Genomic DNA, 21795 nt, shown 5'->3' with positions numbered 1-21795 from the left:
AAATCAGGGAAAGCCAGGGATTATGACGAACGCGGGAAAAGTCAATAAAAGTCTGGGAATTCGTAGGAAAAGTCAGGGGATTTCTGACACATCTACCTATCACAAGAACATATCACTGATCTCTCCACTTGTTACCGCTCCCGGTCACTTTTAAGGCTTTTCATCTCTTAACCACAGGTACTGAATGGCTTTATCCATAATTTGATCCGTAAACAAGAAAATTTTGTCCAAAGTTTAGAGAAAATCAGCGTATTTAATCATCGTATTTAGTCAAACGTAAGGGCAAGTCAGGGAATCAAAAAATTCGGAAGTCAGAAAAAAGTCAAGGAATTTGAAGATGAAGAAATCATGGCAACCCTGAATCCTAACAGCCCTGTTAAAACGGTCCCAAGGAAATATTGCATGGACGCACGGGTTCTCATAGGAGCCCGAAACATGAGGGAACCTATGGAAACTATCTGGGAACCCGAAGAGCTCCCGTAGGGCACTATGGCTGGCCCATGGGACCCTGTAGGTCTCTTCATGCACCCCATAGGGACTCATGGACTCTAATGGGTCTCCATGAAATCCCCCTGGAGATTGGGATCTTATATGCCTCTATGGAACCGTTTTGACGGGGAAGGTTGCCACAGTCAGGGCAATCTGGAAGATGTCAGGGAAAGTGACACAAATGTCACGGAAAAATCTTTAAATCGCCCTCTCTTGCCTCCTTGAATTGGTTTGATGTTTCAAACATACAAATCTTCCGTGAAAACAATTCAAATTTTGCCTTTTCAACCATCCTGCATGTCCTCAAATGTCGGGGAATTCTGCCAGGATGCGTCCGGGAAATCAGGGAGTTTTTAGAAAATGTCATCTTCTAACTATGGCAACCCTGCAATAATTTCGAATGCTTGAATACTTTTCTCGAAAGATTTCGAATCCCTTTGTAACGCTGCTGAGAAACGTGCTGAAAATGAATCAGCTGAAGAATAAAATTTCTAGTAATATCTTTTTGTAGAATATCATCGATGCCGATAACGTTATCGTTATATCCTCACTGCGGTGGATGATGTCAGCCACCGCATGTGAAGAATACGTTGAAGGTACGTCGTTTCTAAAAAAAGAGCCTATAATATTGGTCAATGGTCATTAATTGTAGAATGTAGTCTAATTGTAAAGCAAAATGTAACGTTCTAATACGACCTGCTTTAATCCTGCGTTTTGACGAGTAATATTCGAGGATGAGAGCTCCGTTCCTTTCATATATAGCTAATGACACTTGAGAGAAATGCTGCCATGCTAAGGAAGAACGCCGTATGAACATTCGAGAGTTGCCAAATTTCCATCGATAAAAGTTTTATTTTCGAGGCAAGTTATGAATATTTTTCCTTGAAATTCGGAGGAACTTTAGGTGAAATTGCGAACAAAATTATATGAAAAATTGGAAGAAAAATATTCATATGTTTACCAGGAAGTTCGTGTTTTATCAAAGGATATTTGGCAACGCCTGAAGGTTCATAAGGCGTTTTTCCTTAGGACGGTAGAATGAGAGGTAAGCGGAAAAGAGGCAGGAGGCGCTCAGGGGCCGGTACGTCGGATAGGAAAAGAAATCGTGAATGACAAGGTAGGAATGAAGTAAACGCAGTATACGTGGCAGAAATTGGAGCAGAGGCCGAATTCACAGGAGAAAACCGTGTCTGATTATTGCCAATAACCAATCGTCCGTGACTACCGAACCGACGAAGCGCTTGCTCAGTTCCTCATCGTGTTTTTTTCCCGTTTTATTTCAGTCCTTACGTCACAAATTCAAAATAATAATATCGCTGGGACCTTGCATAGCGCTTTGCCGTCACTTTCCTAGGTCCTCTCGTGTAAGGAGTCGAAAGTCCAGGTTCAGATATAGATTATGGTTAAAACCTGTTTCACGAAATATTTCGTGAGATGAAGAATTCTTTAAACCCTGAAATTTCTCCTATCGTTACCGCATCAGACAAACTAATCATATTCAGCATGTAGCCCAAGTATCATATAATTTTTTTTTTTTTTTTCTTTTTTTTAAATTTTATGTTTTAGGTACTGCCCGAAAGAACTTTAAACGATGAAGTGATTTTATGAACTTCGGTGAGTCGAGATTATTGACTGAAAATGAATGAACGGTGGTGCTTTAAGAAAAACGAGGAATTATGGTAATTCATTGATATATGGTAAATGCTACCAGACGTCTGGTTATCCTTACCCTACAGTATCAGTGAGCCAAAAATCAAGTAGACTCGTGACAAAAGTTACCATATTTTTTTTCAGTGATCGGTGTGCGGGTGTGCTGCTATGTTCATTAGTTCGGTAGAATTATCCACACCGTCTACAGAATTTATTGAAGATAAATCTATTCACAAGAAAACACTGAATTTCTAGTTGAAGGCTCGGACTTCTTTATAGTTACCAGCTGATTTCCTTGTAAGTTTATACAGAAAATTCAGTTTGGTTACCTCTTATTTGTGAGCTTACTCTAAATAAAATTGGCGACGAAGAATCTTCTCTAATATTCTGCTAATGATGGTGGCAAGTCTTACTTCAGGGGATTTAACGCGTCGAGCAGTTAAGCCTATTGGTTAATCCTGTTATGACATACGTGTCAGGCGAATCATTCAACTTATTCTTTTCACATCCAAAAAAAAGAGTTAATGGAGTTTCAAGTATCTGAAATTTGCTGAAGAATAACCTCGATTCCTCAATTGAACCATTTGTTTAAGGAGTTATGAAAGAGTGACCTAATTCGCTATAACACCTATGCTTTAATAACAAATGCCGCCTTATGACTCTGTGAGTCAAAAGGTGGCTCATTTTCCTACCCATTTTTATCCAATTTTCCATTCCAGAAATTTTTTTAAAAAAATATCTACTTTGATTTCGGCTGATCATAAACTTTTATATGAGCCAATTACATTTTTTTGTGCAAAGTCTGCATTCCAAGGTGTAAGTTTTCCAAGATGGAGGCCAAATGTTATACATCAGCAGAAAATGTGTAAAATTCGCCCCGATGCAAGGCTTATACGTTCATCGTGAATGTATACGTTTCTATATCTTTTGATATCGCCCCTCGAGGAACATGTTGACGGACATCACCCACCATGCATGGCAGCGGCGTGGCGTGCTTTGCGATTTATCGATTGATCTGCCATTTAAACCTATAAAGAAGGATCGACAAACAGGGTGTTCGCAGCGAACACCTTCATAATCGATTCTTTACCATAGCTTCAAATGGGAAATATCGATAATCGATCATTCTCGCCTCGCCATTGGTGCATGGTGACTTTTGATTTTTCCACTCTGGATCTATCAAAACATTAACCATTCACACATTGGTCCGTGTTAGAGTACCTGTATACGGGAGAGTATTACCATCCCAATCCTTTTACTATGGAAAAAGTGTGCTGCTCTCTGATTGGTTGGCTATCATGGAGCCCCAAAGTTGGTCCAATGTAAACAAACCCCAGCCCCTCTGCTCCTAGTTTGGCCCAATGTAAATAAACAAGATGGTGACAAAGTTCTACAAAGTTCTAGTCGTGATTTTGGATGTGATGGAAATTTTTTCATATCCAACTTCTGAATTGATATTTTGATTGATGGATATTTTTGCCGAATATTAACCCTCGAGTGTGATTATCATTCATTTTTCAGCCGATAATACGTGGCCCTCTGGGTCGGGTTTGTTTGCATTGGGCCAGCTTTGAAGCTCCACGGTAGCTTAAAACTTGAGAACCAATTAGAGAGCGGCATAGAGATGGCAATTCTCTCCCGCATGTAGGTACTCTCGTTCGCGTCGCTAATGAATCAACGATTAAATTGGAAGTGGAATGACTATGGGTTAAGCCCCATTGCGTTGAATAAACGTCATCCCTCATGAGTTTGGAAGGACCATTCCTCCTTCACAATATTGGGCATGCTGAAACTTCGCATTCAATCGCGTTTCTTTTTTTATTCAAGGTTTCAGTCATTAAAAATTGCCGACGCGACCTGACCTATTACTTCTCTCATGTCCTATCATTATCAACTCTTTAAAGTAGCACCACTCCCCACCAGAACGCCTTCCTCCGAGACATGAGCTTTTCGCTTTCATGAGCAAAGTCTTGCAAGTCAACGGAGTTTTTTTTTTTTTTTTAATACCAGTTTCCATGGTACACTTTTTGCCTTTCACAATCTGCATTTAAAAAAAAAGAGAAAAAAAGTGTTAAAAAATCGAATGTCCAATCAAATCCCATCAAACCCTGCGTATATTTCTGTTTCCAAAGTACACGTTTAACGGCATCATCTTTAAAATGCGTTCCTCCATCATATTGACTCCAAGTCGTTTGACATTAATACCTGCTCAATTTAAATCACGCAGAAAGTAGAGCACATGCCAATGGCTCAGCGTTGCGCGCCGCGGCGTAATATAAATTGGCAGCAGTGGCGAGGCTTGAATTATCGATTCCCGATTTCCCCATTTGAAGCTATGGTAATCGATCGATTTTTAAGGTGTTCATTGCGAATACCCTGTTTATCGATCCTTTTCCATAGGTTTAAATGGCATATCAATCGATGTATCGCCAAGCAAGCCACGCCACTGATTGGCAGCGTGGAAGGAGGCTTACGTTCAGATACTCCGGTGAAAGATCCGAAATTCTTGAGAATCGCGTCAAATTATGTTCTAGAGCGGTTCTCGGATCCTCGGAGAAAGAGTCAAGCACTCAAGCTGTCCACAGGGTTGTAGAAACCTTCGGATCACGCGATCATGATCGCGTAACCGCTCGCGTGAAAAAATTAGGAGGCCTCTCACGGTGAAAACGGAGATATTCATAAATTGACAGATATGAAAGGTCACAGCTTTGATAATTTTTGGAAGAAGGGATTTGGGAAATCTTGGGGGCTTGAAAATGGTAATGGCGGTTCAAAAAGTGGGATGGCTTAGAACTTTCTCCGCCGTTTCCCTGATACATTGACCCAACACGGGGTATTAGAAAGCAAGACGTGTAATTTTGGGTGAGTGTACTTTACTGCCCTCTTAGGGAAAAGCACAGTGTTCATGAAGAAAAAGAGAGGGAAAAATAAGAGGAGTCCTGAGTTTTGTAGTATTCAATGAAAAGTAATAATATTGCCCTCAACAAACATTCTTCAAGAACTCCTTACAAAACGGTAAATTTCCCGTTTAGGAAACCTTTTTTGGCTATTTTTTATAGAATTTAACTCATGGTGAAAGTTACTTAAACAAATCTTTAAAAAATGACTACTTTTTAGGAGTTTTTTTTATATTTTTTCAAACATTTTCAGTGTTGAAAAACTTCTTACTTACAGCTGATACTTTTAGAGTTTTCTTAATTTTTTGTTTTTACTCGAACACAACTGAAATTTTTCTGCTTGTAAATTTTATTTGTAAAAATACCAACGAAGTGCTTCTTTAGAGGAACACTTCAACATTTCTTTTTGAGGTTTCCCCTCTAAATATTTTCAAATTTCTCAAACATTTTACCCGACAGTTTTTTTTTAGATTCGTCTTTTTAAAATTTTCGAATCCTTCGAAGTCTTCGCTTTTTCAAATACTTAGTTGTTGCTATCTTCTAGAAGTAGTCCATCGTCGAATTCAGAATTTAATTTTCCTTGAACAGGGTGTCAAGCGTCAGGATTTTCCCGACTCTATCAGGATTTGAGGTCAATCAGGATTTAATCCCGATTTCATCAGGATTTGAGGAAAGATCGGTCGTAAAATCAGGATTTGAGGAAACATTGGTCGTAAAATCAGGATTTGAGGAAACATCGGTTGTAAAATCAGGATTTGAGAAAAGTCGGCCGTCCAATTCACTGGATAAAAAACACATTGGATCTAGAGTCCAGACTCATAAAAACATGGACAAGAAAAAATCCTCTTGATTCAATCAGATTTAAGCTTAAATCAAGAACCAAGCCTCTTAATTTGAGCGGGTTTCCTTTTGATTTAAGCTTAAATCTGATCGAATCAAGAGTATTTTTTCTTGTCAATGTTTTCAAGAGTCTGGACTCTAGGTCCAATGTGTTTTTTTTTCCCAGTGTTGGATTCTTTTATCGAGCTATTTTTGTGAAGTTACATTCGAAATCAGGATTTGATCAGGACCTGGAAAAATCATGAAATTAGGATTTCGCAGTCAAAAATCAGGAAAAATCAGGGTTTCGTCCGGATTTCCCGATATGAAAAAAACTAGACACCCTGTGAATTTTGCAAGAGTGAACGGGTGCAATTTGATTTTCGATGGAAGCGTGGCCGCGGGCTGGGCTGCGCCGCTCGGTCAATTCCGGGCCCGGTCGTGCGGACCCGCTCGGTTTGATGGCTCGAGGCATCTGATATGAGACCAGCCAAGATGGAACTGACGATTCCAGTCGCCGTTTTCGCCTCATCGCTTCATCGTCGTCGACTCGTATCTTCTCGACCGCGTGTCAAGTGTTTGGATTACGCTCCAGCGTTGTGTTCCTTTTGTTCTCAATCCTTCCCCCTTTTTCCCCCGCTCTCTATCGTGCAATTCAACCTATTCGTGATTTAGTCTCGTTCGCGTTAAAACTCCGATTTTGAGGTAATGCGGAAATAACCTGCACTCTCCGAACGTGTTACGACTTTATTTATCTATACTATAAGCTCCAAGACCTCCTAATTTTGCGAAACTGGTGACGCTTAGTTCCAGCGTTCTACCGGGCCGATTTTCATGATTTTTGCGGCTATCGACGGGCAATTGCCTCTAGATAAGCCAACTCTTTTCAGATTTTCAAAATATGGCCCAGGTTTTTTTATATTACGTGGTAAAGTTGCGAATTCTCCCGTTTAAACAATGTAAATTTATACTTTTTGTCATAGTTCGTTTGAGCGTTCTACCGGGCCGATTTCCATGATTTTTGCGTAAATCGACAGGTAATAGGCCCTAGATGAGCCCGCTGCAATCAGATTTTGGAAAAAGGACCCAGGTTTTTTTAAAATCACGTTATAAAAGTGAGTGAGTTTACAGAATGCTCCGGTACTGCTACCGCTATGCGCGGGAAGATGCGCAATGGTCGAGGAGGTTGCGCAGTAGCTGGGTAGCCTGCGCATCAGCTCTACACTTATCTTCACAAGATTCGCACCTAGGACATCATGTCGAACGGTGGCCGAGTCGTCTAAGACGTCAAATGCGTCCGCCTTGATCACAGTGTGGGTTCGATCTCCGACTCATGAATTCCTAATTATTACCTGACTATCATTGTTCATTGTTTTACTGCAATATTTCATCAAGCAGTCATTCCAAAACGCGTCCTTTTAATTTTAAAGTAATTTTAAGTAAAGTTTAAAATTAAAGTATACCTCATGTCGTATTTTTTTAGGGGAAAAATAAAACTAACACTGATAGGAGGGTAAAAATAGGGCCGCGAAGCGGCCCATTGATGGCGCGGGGCGCCTTCAGGGGGTTGGGCTGCGTAGCGGCCAGGGGCGTAGCCCCCTAGTTTTCTCATATTTTCTCAGAAATTATCGCAGATTTTCCACCCCGCAGTGAGGGGGGAGGGGGTAGGGGGCGATATGCTAGGGAGGAATGTTGACTGATTTAGTGGCTGTACCATTTATGCGATTTTCGACTCGGCGATTTTCGATGGTTCCAACCAAACAAAACAATGGAACATAACCTCAAATTTAAAGTTTGTGTAGAGTTTATTGTGATAATTGAATCGGGACGTGCGAAAACCGCGAATGTCCATTTTTTCAGGCTTCAAGTTTTTTTGAGTTTATAATCCTTTTTAAGAGTTGATACAACAATTAACGTGATGAAAGGACTCGTTTTGGGATTTAGGAAACACGAAGACGAGTATTCATGCCACTTTCGTGGTTGCAACCAACTCCGAAAAGTAGTATGAACCCATAAAAACTCAAGACAGGAAAAATAGACATTAGAAGTTTTCGCACGTCCCGACTCAATTATTCACAATCTTTTCATTCACCAATCATAAATCAACTAATGAATCACTTAACATAAGAAATTACGATTTTCAGATACTCCGAGACGCATTCTACTACTAAGATGCGGATGCAGCAAGTATATGTGTATGTTAAAATTGAAATTATTGAATTGCAAAATGCAAGGAATGACACAGCCACTATATCAGTCTATTGTCAGGCAACATTGATTTCAAGATTGAGGGAGCATTTCTGGCAGCTAGAGCCATTTTCAGGAGATGTCAGTACCATATCCCCAGGCAATATTGTTGTCAATAACGCCAGGCGAGATTTGCAAGGGATATTGATACTGAAAATCGCCTGGTAGTATTGTGAGTAGCATTTCCTGACAATGTTGCTGTGCTTAAAAAAGACCGTCGTATGACCATTCAAATGTTGCCAATTTTCCTCTCAAAATATATTTGTAATTGAAGAAAGTTATGAATCTTTCCTTGAAATTTTCAGACTATTCAGACCGAATTACGAATAAAATTCCCTGATGAATTGGGCGAAAAATATTTACAAATTTTCCCGGAAATTCGTGATTTGTCGAAGGAGATTTGGCAACGTATGAGGGTTCATGCGGCGTTCTTCTATAGCAATAGCTATTTGTCTTAAAAATAAGAATTCCTCAATGTAGCCACAACATCCCCTATCAAGAATATCATGACTTGGGCTATAATGAAGCAACGTTGACGTAACATCCTTTTGCCGGGTGGGTCATGGTTTCTTGAATCTCCTATTTGTATTTGTAAAAATTGCAGAGGGAAGGACAGTAGGAATAGTAAGATAGGAATAAAAATCAATCAACCTCGGGGGCAAAGTCGTACGAAGCAAATTAAGTATGAGTTAACCGTGTTCAGCACTGTGCGTTCGTAATACAATTCAGAATGTGGGCTTGTCGAATTTCTAGGGTTAGATTTTGCTCCGAGAACAATTTTTCCTTTAAGTATGCGATGTCAGGAATTCTCGTCGAAACAGCTTGAATCTCTTTTTAGCGACTGGGCGTCTCTTCGAAAAGATAGGAATACTGTTCAAAACAAGAGGATTTCTCATTGTTCCGACGAGAAATTCCTGTCATGTCAGTGCATAAATACCAACATTTTACACAAGCATTACTAGGTATTTCTAAATTAAAGTAAAGAGAAAGTTACGTAATCTAGGGAACATTAAAGTGCAGTTTATTTTTCATTTAATAAGCAAAATGTATAATGAAGTTTGTCCAAGTATGGCATCATACTCTCCACAAATATTAAGTCAAGATTTTTGGGGGAAAAAATGGATGTACCTAGATATTTCATCCAAGTAAAAATTTAAATATAATTCTAATGATCTGACTTGTTCAAGTGACAGGTGACCCCGTCTGTTTGAAGTTCGGAAAGTGTCAACGCAGGAATCTTATTCCGTTCTAGGCTCGGTTGTATCGTGTAAACCACGTGTGTACGGTGAATGGATGTGTACAAATCGTTAAAATACGATTTTGGAACTCACGCGGTTTCGGAAATTGAACCTTGGCGAAGTGTATTAACGCCATAATTCTACTCGTTTTTAGTTCAGTTGTAGTGTACCTATAACTCGCGTGTGCTGTGATAGTCACTGTCAGTGATGAATTTATCTAAGCAAGCCGTTGAGCTCTAGTCTCGAAATGTGTTCCCTCTCTGCAGTTCTGTTAGATTGGATGATGTTGGTGCGGATTTAATGAAATCAAGACTCGAGGTTTTCTACGTGGAGAAATGCGTAGGCGCGTGTAGTGGATCCTTGCCGGTGGAAACCGCAAGGTGAAACTTGTTGCCGTGAATGGTTTTTCGAAGTTTTCGCCGTGGATTTGGGTGGCGTTTGATGAAATGTTGGCCGCGTCCCGTGTCGGCGGAAGTGCCCAAGAAAGCACGGATCACTTGTTCCTGTTGCCCGAGAGAGTCCTTAACATGGACAGCGCCTCCCTGCGCCAGGACTTGGCCGGCCTCGACTTCAGCGTTCATCTTCTGCACGATGGTCCTCAAGGCAACGTTTGGTTCAGTGAGTACTCCTTTGGCAACTCAACTCTCAGGGTTGCCACAGTCAGGGAAAACCAGGAAATGTCAGGGAATTTTAAAAAGTCAGGGAATGACGAAAATGTCAGGGGAAATTTGTTTAATCACCCTCATTTGCTCTCAGAGACAAGATACCCTCCACTGGCCTCTTGGCGACAGGTGGAAGCTTTTACTTTCGGGGTTTCAACAATTCCTTATGGGCAATTATTAGGGAGCAACAGTTATCACCCTAATTTCGGCTGTTGACCTACCTACATGGTCGATGATGAGCTTCGGGTGACGTCATGAGCCAAACAAGTTTCCCAAACGTCGGCCATTTTCGGCTTGTTTGCAAAACGAAACTGCCAACAAGTTGTTCAACATCAACCATGTAGGTAAGTCAACAGTAGATTGCTGAAGTTCCGAAAGTAAAAGCTTCCACAATGGCCAAGATACTAGTGGAGGGTCTCTTGTCTCTGATGGGTTTGAGGTTATACGAACAACAAATTTTGCCTGAAAACTATTTTCAATCGTGCCTTCCTGATCATCCGTCACATCTTCAATTGTCACCCTGGTAAAAATTGGCAGTAGAATCTGTGTTCCAAAATACCTTATACCTACAGCCGGCTGTAAGATTTCCAATAGCTTCTATAGCCGGCAGCACAATTTCTTACAGCATTTTATAGCCGATGGCGATTAAGCAACAGCCTGACGATAAAGTGTGTGCTAAACATTACTATTTATGGATGATAGGACTCAGTGAGTTTTTGAGCTACCGCTCTCTTTGGGCCGTAGTATCTTGATTTATTTTGCGAGGAAAGCTCCGTACTTTTGAAGGATGCATGCCATTCCTAATATGTTGGAGCGCCTTCAATTCCGTATGATACTGTGCAGTACCTCTGGTGTGAAATAGTTGCTTCAAGTACCGTGGTACGCTGCGGCGCGGCGGGCGGGCAGCCAGCGCGAAACGCGCATTGGCGCCTACAAACCCAACAGGGATACTTCACGCATTGTGCAATGCGTGAAGTATCCCTGTTAGGTTTGTAGGCGCCGCCGCGCGCCGCTCCGCTTTGTGTAAGCCTCTAATATTTAATCTTGTGGAGTCAGCGTTTTTCAACTCATGACTTTCAAATGTTTGCACACTCTGTATGGAATATTCTCATTTTAATTGATGAAAAAAAATATGTAGTAAAGGAAAATATAATGTGCGTTTTGTAAATATTAAGGTGATTCCGTGCAAACTTAAGGATTTACAAAGCACACGAATTTCTACACAATTTCTTATAGCCTTTTATAGCCGATGGCGAAAAAGCAACAGGCAAGCGATAAAGTGTAAAGTCCGGCGATAGGAATTATAGTCAGGTTGTATAATTTTTTATCGCTTCGTGTAGCCCGGCCGTATAATTTTTCCACTTTCTACAGCCAGCTATATGATTTCCTATCGCCCTCTTCAGTCGGCTATGAGAACTTCTATGGTATTTTGAAACGCAGCTCCTATCGCCAATTTTTACCAGAGCAGGGAATTCCACCAAAATGTGTTAGGGAAATCAGGAAAATGTCAGGGAATTTCATTTTCTAAATTCTGTGGCAACCTTGAACTCTCATCGACAGTCAGTCGCGGAGACAAGAGACCCTCCGTTGGTATTTATGCAATGGTGGAAGCTTCTACTTTCGGGACTCCAACATTCAACTGTGTTAACCCCCCTGTCAGGTGGATGCTGAACAACGTGTTGAGTATTTTGTTTTGCAAACAAACCGAAGTTTGCTGAACTCGTTTGGTTCATGAAGTCACCCGAGGCTCATAACCCCCCTTGTAGGTTTGATGACTGTTGCTGCCTTATAACCGTTCCCAAGGAAGTGTTGAATCCCCGGAAGTAAAAGTTTCTACTGTCGCCAAGAAGCCAGCGGAGGCTCCCTCATCTCTGGTCAGTCGCGTAGCCAGACATTTTTCATAGAGGTTGGAGGGGGGGGGGGGGGGTCATACTCTGTTAAAAATATCTGAACACGCCGGTATGTTTATTTCGGTCATTTGTCCGAAGAAACCCGAGCTTACTGTTTCCATCATTATCTGCGTGCTGGTATAAAAAAACACAACTTTGCATTCCAAGGAGCCCTCTTGTCCCTTCGGAGGAAGGAAGAGACTCTCCTACCCCGAAAATATTCTTCAGGAAGCGCAAGTGTGCGTTACTGGATTGCAACGTTGTGTTTTCCGTTTACCCACCCGCGGATAACGAGAGCACATTTTATGTTCCACCGGATGAATAACCGCGAAATTGACGCACAGCCGAACCACACACTAAAAACGCTCGAAATTTTTAGCACTGTACGTTTGAACGTTCCTGAAAATCATGATAAATTACGGGTTTTTTAAGGACATTTTCCGGTCATGGACTGTTCAGTCCAGACTGGACTCATCCCCCTGCTGGTTAGTCACTGCATTGACTGAACGATACCCTGCATGCGACGAAAATACTCGGGATTCCAGAAACAACGGTGAACGAGAGGAAAATTGAAGCCAATTTTTGAACCATGCACGATTGACTTGATCATCTGAATTCGATGCAATCAATGAGGTAGCACAGCACGTTTCAGAATGAACCAATCACACAGCGCGGAGTCTCACGTGTTCCGAGAGGTTCTGCTGAATCCTAAAGCTCACCCCTATTGACACGAACTTTCAATTAGGCCAACCTTGAAAAGTAGGATCGGTCTCACTAGAAACTTTAAATTCTTTGGATCGGATTCGGACGATTTATCCTATCAAACTTAAAAATTCGCTGCCATTCCGACGCAAAATATGTGCAAGGTGCTAAGTGTTACTCATGGAAATGCCCCAAAGCGAACACAAGTTAACACTGCTAGGATTCTAGCCTTGTCTACCACACCGTTTAAATGAAAATATTCTGTTCCCATGTATTGAAGACAAGATCAAGTCAATTTCAAGCTTCATTTGCGTCTTATACTTTAATTGTCTACAAGTTGGAGTCCTCTTCTCAAGCTTGATCCATGAGTCAATTGGAGGCCATGGATTCGATCGACATGAATCGATCGATAAATGAAGTCGTGAATCGATCGACATGAATCAATCGACACCGATTCAATCGACAGTTAATTTAAAAACACCCGTGTCGATTCGATCTACATGAATGGATCGAAAAATGAAAACGTGAATCGATCGACAAATTATTAAAAGACTGGTGTCGATTCGATCGACATGAATGGATCGAAAAATGAAAACGTGAATCGATCGACATGAATCAATCGACACCGATTTAATCGACAGTTAATTTAAAAACACCCGTATCGATTCGATCGACATGAATGGATCGAACAATGAAAACGTGAATCGATTGACATGAATCAATCGACACCGATTCCGTCGACAAAATTCGATTGATGCACGGGTTTGTCGATCGATTCACTCGGTGTCGATTGATTCATGTCGATCGAATCGACACCGGTTTTTTAAAAATTTGACGATTGAATCGGTGTCGATCGATTCATATCGACCGATTAACGTTTTCATTTGTCGATCGATTCACGTCGATCGAACCCATACCCTCCAGTCAATCGACTTTACTCATCTTCAATTTGGGAGCAGATTATTTGCATTTTTAACAGCGCGGATTTTTGGCGAACACAACAGTTCAGTACCCACTAGACTATTATTTTTTCCCGTGCTTTCTCTGTTACATACCAAATTTATGACAGGCACATAACGCTACTCGATTACAGCGCGGATGACATTTTATATTTGGAGCAAGCTGTTGAAATTCGTACAGTAGCAGTATAAATTAGCCAATCGTGGACTGCCAGAGCGCCACACAGTAGATTGAGTCAATTAGAGAGGTCGTACTTGAAATTTTTTACTTAATCTGCTAATTTTGATGTTTATTTCGTCATATTTTAAAATTCAAGGGGTGCTTTTAACAGAGTATTTTACGAAGGAAGCAATGGAAATACTTCTAGAACCTCAAAATTTTGTATAAACGTAGTTATGAGCGTTTAAAGTTTCAGAATTTTGTCCGACCTCTCCTATTGACTGGATCCACCGTGCGCCACTCAACGTTTTATAGATGTGAGTGAGAGGAGGCACGCAGACAGACCCAATTATTTCGTCAAACTGAAATACCCTTCGTTGTGTGCTCGGACCGGAGTCATACGATTCGTGGAAAAAAAAATCTGCCCCCCCCCCTCTCCCTCCTTCAGCACTAAGGTGGAGGTTTTCGGAGGTCTATCTGTGGAGCACGTGTTAAGTCTATCTTTCTATGAAAATATCTCGCACTGGTCTTTCACATGTTTTCCAATTTCATTTTTATCACCTGAATTGCGAAAGATGCTCATTGTCAGAGTGATGTGAAGTATTAGTCTTTTTGATGTTAATACTGGACAAGTACTATCGTGGTAAGGAAGAACGCCGTATGAGCATTAGAGAGTTGCCAAATTCCCTCCAATAAAATGTTCAGTTTTAAGGAGAGTTATGAATATTTACCCTTGAAATTTTAGATACTGTAGATTAAATTGTGAATGATAGTCTGTAAGAAATTAGGAGAAAAATATCCAAAAGTTGTCCAAGAATTTCGTTTTTCATCGAAGGAAATTTTTCAACACCCGAAGGCTTATACGGCATTTTTCCTTAGCACGGCAGAGCAGGCAAGGTAGTTTAAGCATTCTGATACGTGTTTCTTAACCAGAATTTTACAAAGAACACGATTTGCGCAGTAAAAATAATTGAAATCAACTCGGAACTAACAATAAGATATTAACGTTTTTGGTTAGGAGTGGTTCAGGAAATTTTGCATTCCCCGCTCATAAGAAGAACAATAGTCTACTTCAATCAAATCGTGTTTGAAAACGGCCTTGGCAAGCTTCTTATTCGGTCAGTGTTCCTTCCTCGCTCTGAGAGTTAAAAACGTGCAACAGCTGAGCCGAAGCTCCGAGATTGAGGGCCCCTTATTTTCATTCTGCAGTAACTGTTGCGGTAACATTTAGTGCGCAGTTTGACGCGCACTGACGCCTACAAACCTAAGGGGATACTTCAAGCATTGCGTAATGCGTGAAGTATCCCCTTAGGTTTGTAGGTGTCAGTGCGCGTTTCGCCACGTAGACTTCTGCTTTGTCATGAGCAGTAGGTTTGAATTTACGCGTCAAGAAACATTAAGTATCTTGGCAAGGACTTGATAATACTAAGTTTCGTTGCGGGAATCTTGTTCTCCGTACAATTTTGGCTCAGAAGCATGTATCAGAATGCTGAACTTTGTACCTCGTATAGTGGTCTATCGTGGCAGTCATTGGTACGTTACATACACTTGAAATGAAATATAATGCGTCAACTCCGTTTAAATCTTCGGATTGCTAAAAACACTCAGAATTCCCCAGAAAATCCCGTTTTTTTTTTGTTTTTTTTTGTCTTAGGGCTTTTAGAGGTGACTGTAACACCATGTCAGTGCGTCTTTTTTTATGGTACGCAATATGGGCTTCTACGTGGTCGAATAGTTGCACCACCGTAAATGTCCGTAAATTTGCGAAGATTTATGGAAACTAATATTGGAAATTAAGAAAATTATTGTTTGTAAGCTCACCCTCACCTTCCGTGCCAATGCTCGTTATTCTCTATTGTTCTATACACATTTTCAATAATTCTTCACAAATTTTACATTTTACTAAATATTTAAACTGCATTACGTTTTAATTTGGTAAAATATAGCTAATAGTTACCACCGGATCATTTTTCCCACAACGCTATTCAAATTCTACGAGTTCAAGCAGATATCGCAAATCTTCTCAGACCTTATCTACAGTCTCACTTGACCAGGACTTTCAATGAAATATATGTTTCGAGCAATTTTTTTCAAGAGTTTGAGTGTTACTCTGCCGTGCTAAGGAAGAACGCCGTATGTACATTCGAGAGTTGCCAAATTTCCCCGAATAAAACATGTATTTTTGATGACATTAATGCATATTTTTTCTTGAAATTTTCAGATATTTTAGATTAAATTGCGAACAAAATTGTCTGAAAAATTGGAAGAAAAATATCTACCATTTTCCCAAGAAATTTTTAATTTATCAGAGGAAAGCTGGCAACGCCTGAAGGTTCATACGGCGTTCTTCCTTAGCATGGCAGTGCTGTCACCGTGCCTTCCAAAGTAAAAACGCTGTATCTCCATGCAACAGTTTTCTAATTTTCCTCTGAGAAAATGCTGTTTCACAAGAAAACAACACAACAACTATAAACAAATATTCATCCTTTATTTTTCAAGTCGATTGTGGCATACTATTTGGAACTCAAAATGAGGCCTTGTAGCAACTATGTTTCCTTGTAATAGAGCAGTATGTGTGGAAGATAAATAAAAAATCATGAATGGAGTTCCAGCGTTCTTGCCGTGGACGGAAGCACAGGCCAGTGGTGTGATTTGCTTCGCGATAAATCGATTGATCTGCCATTTAAACCTATGGTAAAGGATCGATAAACAGTGTGTTCGCAACGAAAACCTCATTAATCGATTCTTTACTATGGTTTCAAATGGGAAAATATTCATAATCGATCATTCACACCTCGCCACTGGCACAGGTATACTCTACATTGAAGCGTCTTACCAAAAATGACTTACGCTATTAAAGTGATGAGCACAATGACGGGAAAAGAGGATGAGGAGAGGAAAACAATTTTCTATTGATGCACCTCGAGGAGATACATGTAAAAGAGGGTTTAATTTTTAACAGGTGATTCATTAGGCATGCGCGCTGGCGGCGATGCCGCGACGCGAGCGCATGAGCAAGGTGTGTTTATGACTGTATTGTTATCCGTTGAGCTATCGTGTCGCTTAAATCGGAGTGAATGGAGCCTCCAAGCATGGCCCACAGATCCTGTTCTAGATTTGCCTACCTCTTGAAGCGAGGAATGTTGAAGGGGGTTTCAATGGATATCGTCCTCCTCTCCCGCCTGCACTGAGAAACTCGAAATTAACCCACACTTTTTCCGAAATTTTCATGAAATTTTGCCACCCTAGATGCACGGTGTCCACAAGTCCAGAATTTCCAGAAAGTCCGGAAATAGCACTGATTTTTTAAGGGAGGCCCGGGAGTACTGAAAAAGTGATGAAATTTGTAGGTCCGGAATTTTTGACATTTTTCGTCATTTTTATAGCAATTTGAGCGAGAAATCCAAATTTTTTAATTTTTTCGAATTTCGTCAACTGGAGGTACCTACTGAAAAAGTACTGAATTTTTTTGTTGAAAAGTGTACAATTTCACCTGTATATGGCATATGTATATGTACGCACCTTCACTTAGCTTCACTTGTCTCCTTGTTCTTCTCGTCTACATACTCGCTCCTGGTCTAGCTATTGTGTCGTTATTCACATCCTCCTCCCCCCCTTTCCCCTACAAGGAGGTACTGAATTTCTTGGGAATGTACTGACAAAGCACAGTAAAAGTATTGATTTTTGGTCAGCTTGTTTTAGTAGACATCCTGTGGATGTTTCTCGCAGAATGGATAAATACCCGCGAACCAATCATTGAAATTGATGGAAAAAGAGGTAGACAAAGAAGGCAAAGGGAAAATGGAGTGGTCCCATTGGTTGGAACCGGTGGTTGTTATGTAGACTAAGAAGGGCAATGGTGGACTAACTGTAGGATCTTTCGTGGGTTGTCGTTAGGTAGTCCATTACTTCCCTCTTTTGTTCGTTGCAACCACGCGCTTCCACCAATAGAATCGCTCTGTGGTCTCGTTGTCTATCTGATTATAATAATTGTTGACAATACGATTTAGCAATCAATCCTGGTACAATGTTGCAATGTTTATAGAAAGTGTCCCATGCAAACCACCCATACCAAGCTCGGCTGCTACGCCGGAAAAACTGTGTTTTAAAAAGACGTTGTCAGATTTCCTCTGTTGAATTTTTATTTGTTGAAGAAATTATGGGGTATATATCATTGACATTTTTAGAATCATTCTATTAAGTTGCGTGGAAAATTCTCAAAGAATTGATGAAATAAGTGCTAACAAGTTTCTCAGGAAATTCGTATTTAATCGGAGGAACTTTGACAACACCCGAGAGTCCACATAACGTTTTTCCTCAATATTCTAGTATTGATAACCGAGCAAAAGATTATGATAGTGGCAATAACGCCTTGATACAACTATTCGTCCTCTGTAGACATCCGTGTTGCATGCTAAAAATTGAAGGAGCTCCGGTCGTTCTATAGCTCATGAAGTAGTGCTCGCAGTGACACACTGTCACGACTCTGTATGACGGTGAAATATATGATATCCTGATTTGTAAAACTGATGCGGAAAAATAGTTTCCTCTCCTCCTACCTTAGTTTATATCGGAGAATTTTATCTTGCCACATTTTCATAACGCCACACGCTGCTGCGTGCATTGCACTGCCTCGTGGACAAGAGTGACGGAGCGCCTTCCAATTTTTCGTATACAACACGCGCGACCATAGAGTGCTAATAGTTGTATCAAGGGGTTATTACCAACATCACTGAATGCGTAGCTTATTTTGGCCGATATTTAGGCAAAAGAAGGCCTGTTCTGTCTTATTCTCTCTGAGTGTCGTTTAAAACATTAAATTGAAAAATGTGCCGATTAAAACAAGCTAATATTTTGAAATTGGCACGTATCGAAAGCTCAACTTAGTAAAAGGTGACCGTGAGAATTTTTCCCGTCGAAGAATTTTTCATGTACCTAAGTACTTGTAATCACTACTATTTTTCTAATTTTTTGTGTTTTCTTTTTGTTCTAGGTAAGTCGCTTTTCTTCTTAACAAGGCCTGGAATTTCCTCTCCCTCTCTTTTTTCTAGGTATGTGTATTATTCCTTTTTATAGTTTTCTCGGACTACTTTTCAATGTCTGAACTCACATTTTATAAAGAGAACATGAAATGTCCATTTTCCAAAGAGTAATGAGGTATATGTATTCATATGGAGTCCAAGATCATCAGAAATTGGGTATTTATCATGTTGAATCATGATTTCACAAATCGACACCTTCCGGACTTAGTATCAGAAGCGCCATACTACGTTGAAAAATTTCCGCCGTCATTTTGTCTTTTTAACAGAGGAATTGTTGGTTGGATCTGTTTGAAAATTTCACTGAATTTCATCGACACCACCAAGAAAATTCAGCGAAATTTGCGAACAACTTTGTTAAACAATTTTTCTGTAAAAAAATAAAAAATGGCGGCGAAAATTTTTAAACGTAGCATAGCGCTTGTGATACTTCGGCCGGAAGGTGTCGAAATAATGCAGTGCACAGAGTTTAGAAATTCCAGTATTTCTCTCTCATAGAAACCGATCATTGATGTCGAGTATACTCTTATTGTAAAATCGCGCGCGGTTGTTTTCCCCGCATGAATACCCAATCATACAATGGTCAGTCTTTCCTGTAGACAAGTTTTGGCGCATTGGGGCGAGAAGTTTAAATGCACTGCATCTCTTCCGGAAGAAGCGAATTCTACGTCACCAGCTGCGGTTAAGTAGTGGTCGGGTGCGGGTGGGTGAGGGGATTTCAAAAAGATGCGTAGTGACTAAGTGTGGATGGGTCTTGCTTGGATATCTTCCCGCAATCATCTTAAATACCCGAGTATTTTACGACGCTCATCTCACCTTCTTGGTGACTGTCGAGTGCAAAGTAAAGAGCGGAGCAAGTGTACAAAAAAGAAAACATAAGTTTGTTGACAAATAAATCGTTCAACGAGTCGCTTCATGCATATAGCCACCATTATTGAGTGAGTATCGATCGGTGGATCTTGGGAAGTAGAGATCCCTACTATTTGGCGCCAAGAGCTCGGTGCCCCTCTATTGAAGCGAATTTTATTTCAAAGCTCGGTTTTCTGGCAGTTCTGTTCGATTCCGTTTTGTCAATCATCAACCTACATTCTTAGTTAATTCTTCCGATTGAATATCATTCACATTTTTTTATTAGAGTCTGCTCGTACCATACTGAGAAAAAATGAGGTACGGTTAAAATTACCGTATAAGTGGTGTTTCAGATGAGCTCTGAATTCATAGGTACAAGTCGTGACTAATAATGGTGGTATTTTTACCGTTTTAATAATACAAAAATTGAGACCCAATCGTAAAAAATACCACCAATATTGGTTATGGCTACTGCATACTAAGATTTCATATGGCACATCACTTTGGTAATTTTAACGTCGACAGGATTCTAGGAGTCAAAATATCTTTATTTCCCGTTTGTGACATCCATGACTCCATGAGCCGCGTTGTCTTAACTCTCTCTATAAAGGGACTCTAGTCCACAGCAACCACCCGCTTCTACCAGTAGGTTCTTCCATACCCCTCTTGTCTTCTTTGTGTATAGCGTCCAGCCCACGTACAAACTGGGGCTCGCAAACTGGCACTAATTCTTCTATTTCTCAGCCATTTCTGCACGGAATGCCTTGAAAATTTCAAGATCTGATCTGTGATGTATCCCGAACACATTGGTTACCCTCAAAGATCGTCGGGCCGACGATCTTTGAAAGGCAACAGTCAACAGTTCCATCGATGAGCCTCTTTGAGGCCCCTAGTTTGTAGGTGGGCTGGACGCTTATATCTGCGCCTATCGATTTGAACAATCGGCCCGCTGGTTCCGTTTAGCAGAATTACACGGAGAATAAAACTTCGTGCGCGGGACCCGACGTTTAGGTTACATGGATCTCTGAAGTTTTCGGATTGAGCATCTGAACACTTAAGGTCCAGGTGCTGAGGTTTGGATCACACATCTGAAACTTCAGTTCTTACATCTAAGTACTTCGGTTTTCACATCCGAAAAACTTCGGTTCTCACATCTGAAGTACTTCAGATGTAAGAACTGAAGTTTCAGATGTGTGATCCGAACCTCGACAGCTAGACCTTAAGTGCTCAGATGCTCAATCTGAAAACTTCAGAGATCCATATGACCTAAACTTCGGGTTCCACGCACGAGGTTTTTTTCTCCGTGTGCGTCTTATCGATTTGAACAATCGGCCCGCTGGTTCCCTACGTCCACTTCATTGAAGGGGTTTTGGAACTCGAACCAAACGCGCAACCGCGAGGTTCGAGTGTATAAAACTAGTCGCGAACTTGTAAATAAAATTCGCTTGAAGTCTCTGCATGTGCGCGAAGATGTGAACACCGGAGAGAAAATGTTGAACAGAAGTTGACAAGCAGCCTCGGACGGCAACAGCGAGAGGAGGCCGAGGAGCAAGCGAGCGAGCGAGCGCTGAGCGCGCTCTCTTTCCCATTTGGCTCCCTGTCTCTCAGCGCCGCGAGTCTTTCCTCTTTTTCAATTTAAAAGTGAAAACAGTTATGCGGTGACGATGCAACGCTACAAAAATTATCCGTGCCGTACATTCCTGCCTATTCTCAAGATTAGACGGCATACCGTATCGATACATTGCTACCTTTTCTCCGCCAGAGCTAGGTTCATTGACTGAGACAGTAGCTACACGTCATTCAGTGCCGAGGCGTGAATGTTCGATTATCGATTTATGATATATCCCCATGGATCGTATTCGATACATCAAACGCGTGAAATTGTATCGATATCGATTGGTTCAAAACATGAGCATAGCCTCACAAGTAAATTCAGAAATCTGAGAGAGCGGGTCTTTTGTATAACAGATTTTTTATTCTTTTGAGTACCAAATGCCAATGCAAAGTGAAATTGTCAGGAAATATCTCATTTTCAGCTTTTCCAACTTAAATCCTTACAGTTTGGTTTGAGGTTATGTTCTATTGTTTTGTTTGATAACGGTTCGATGTATCGTTTGGTTCAAAACAATAGAACATAACCTCAAACCAAACTCTAAGGATATTAATTGGAAAAGCTGAAAATGAGAAATTTCCTG

The 21795-nt window shown here is 40.7% G+C and overlaps 1 protein-coding gene across 3 annotated transcripts in view; it reads left to right on the top strand.

Moving 5' to 3' along the window:
- Window positions 1-21795, top strand: part of LOC109035892 (uncharacterized) — a 117401-nt gene that overhangs the window by 21049 nt on the left and 74557 nt on the right. Inside the window, exon 1 of one of the 3 annotated variants that reach the window (XM_072295827.1) lies at window positions 9312-9958. The exons of the other annotated variants lie outside the window; for them this stretch is intronic. Within the exon in view, the coding sequence (XP_072151928.1) occupies window positions 9787-9958 (172 nt within the window). The 5' untranslated portion in view covers window positions 9312-9786. Of the gene's footprint in view, window positions 1-9311; window positions 9959-21795 lie in introns of those variants that run through there. 3 annotated transcript variants of the gene reach the window in all.

This window comes from Bemisia tabaci, chromosome 2 (genome assembly GCF_918797505.1).
Source record: "Bemisia tabaci chromosome 2, PGI_BMITA_v3".
In the NCBI taxonomy this organism is placed as follows: Eukaryota; Metazoa; Arthropoda; class Insecta; order Hemiptera; family Aleyrodidae; genus Bemisia; species Bemisia tabaci.
Note: the sequence above shows the minus strand (reverse complement) of the source record. Positions and strands in the feature narration are given on the sequence as shown.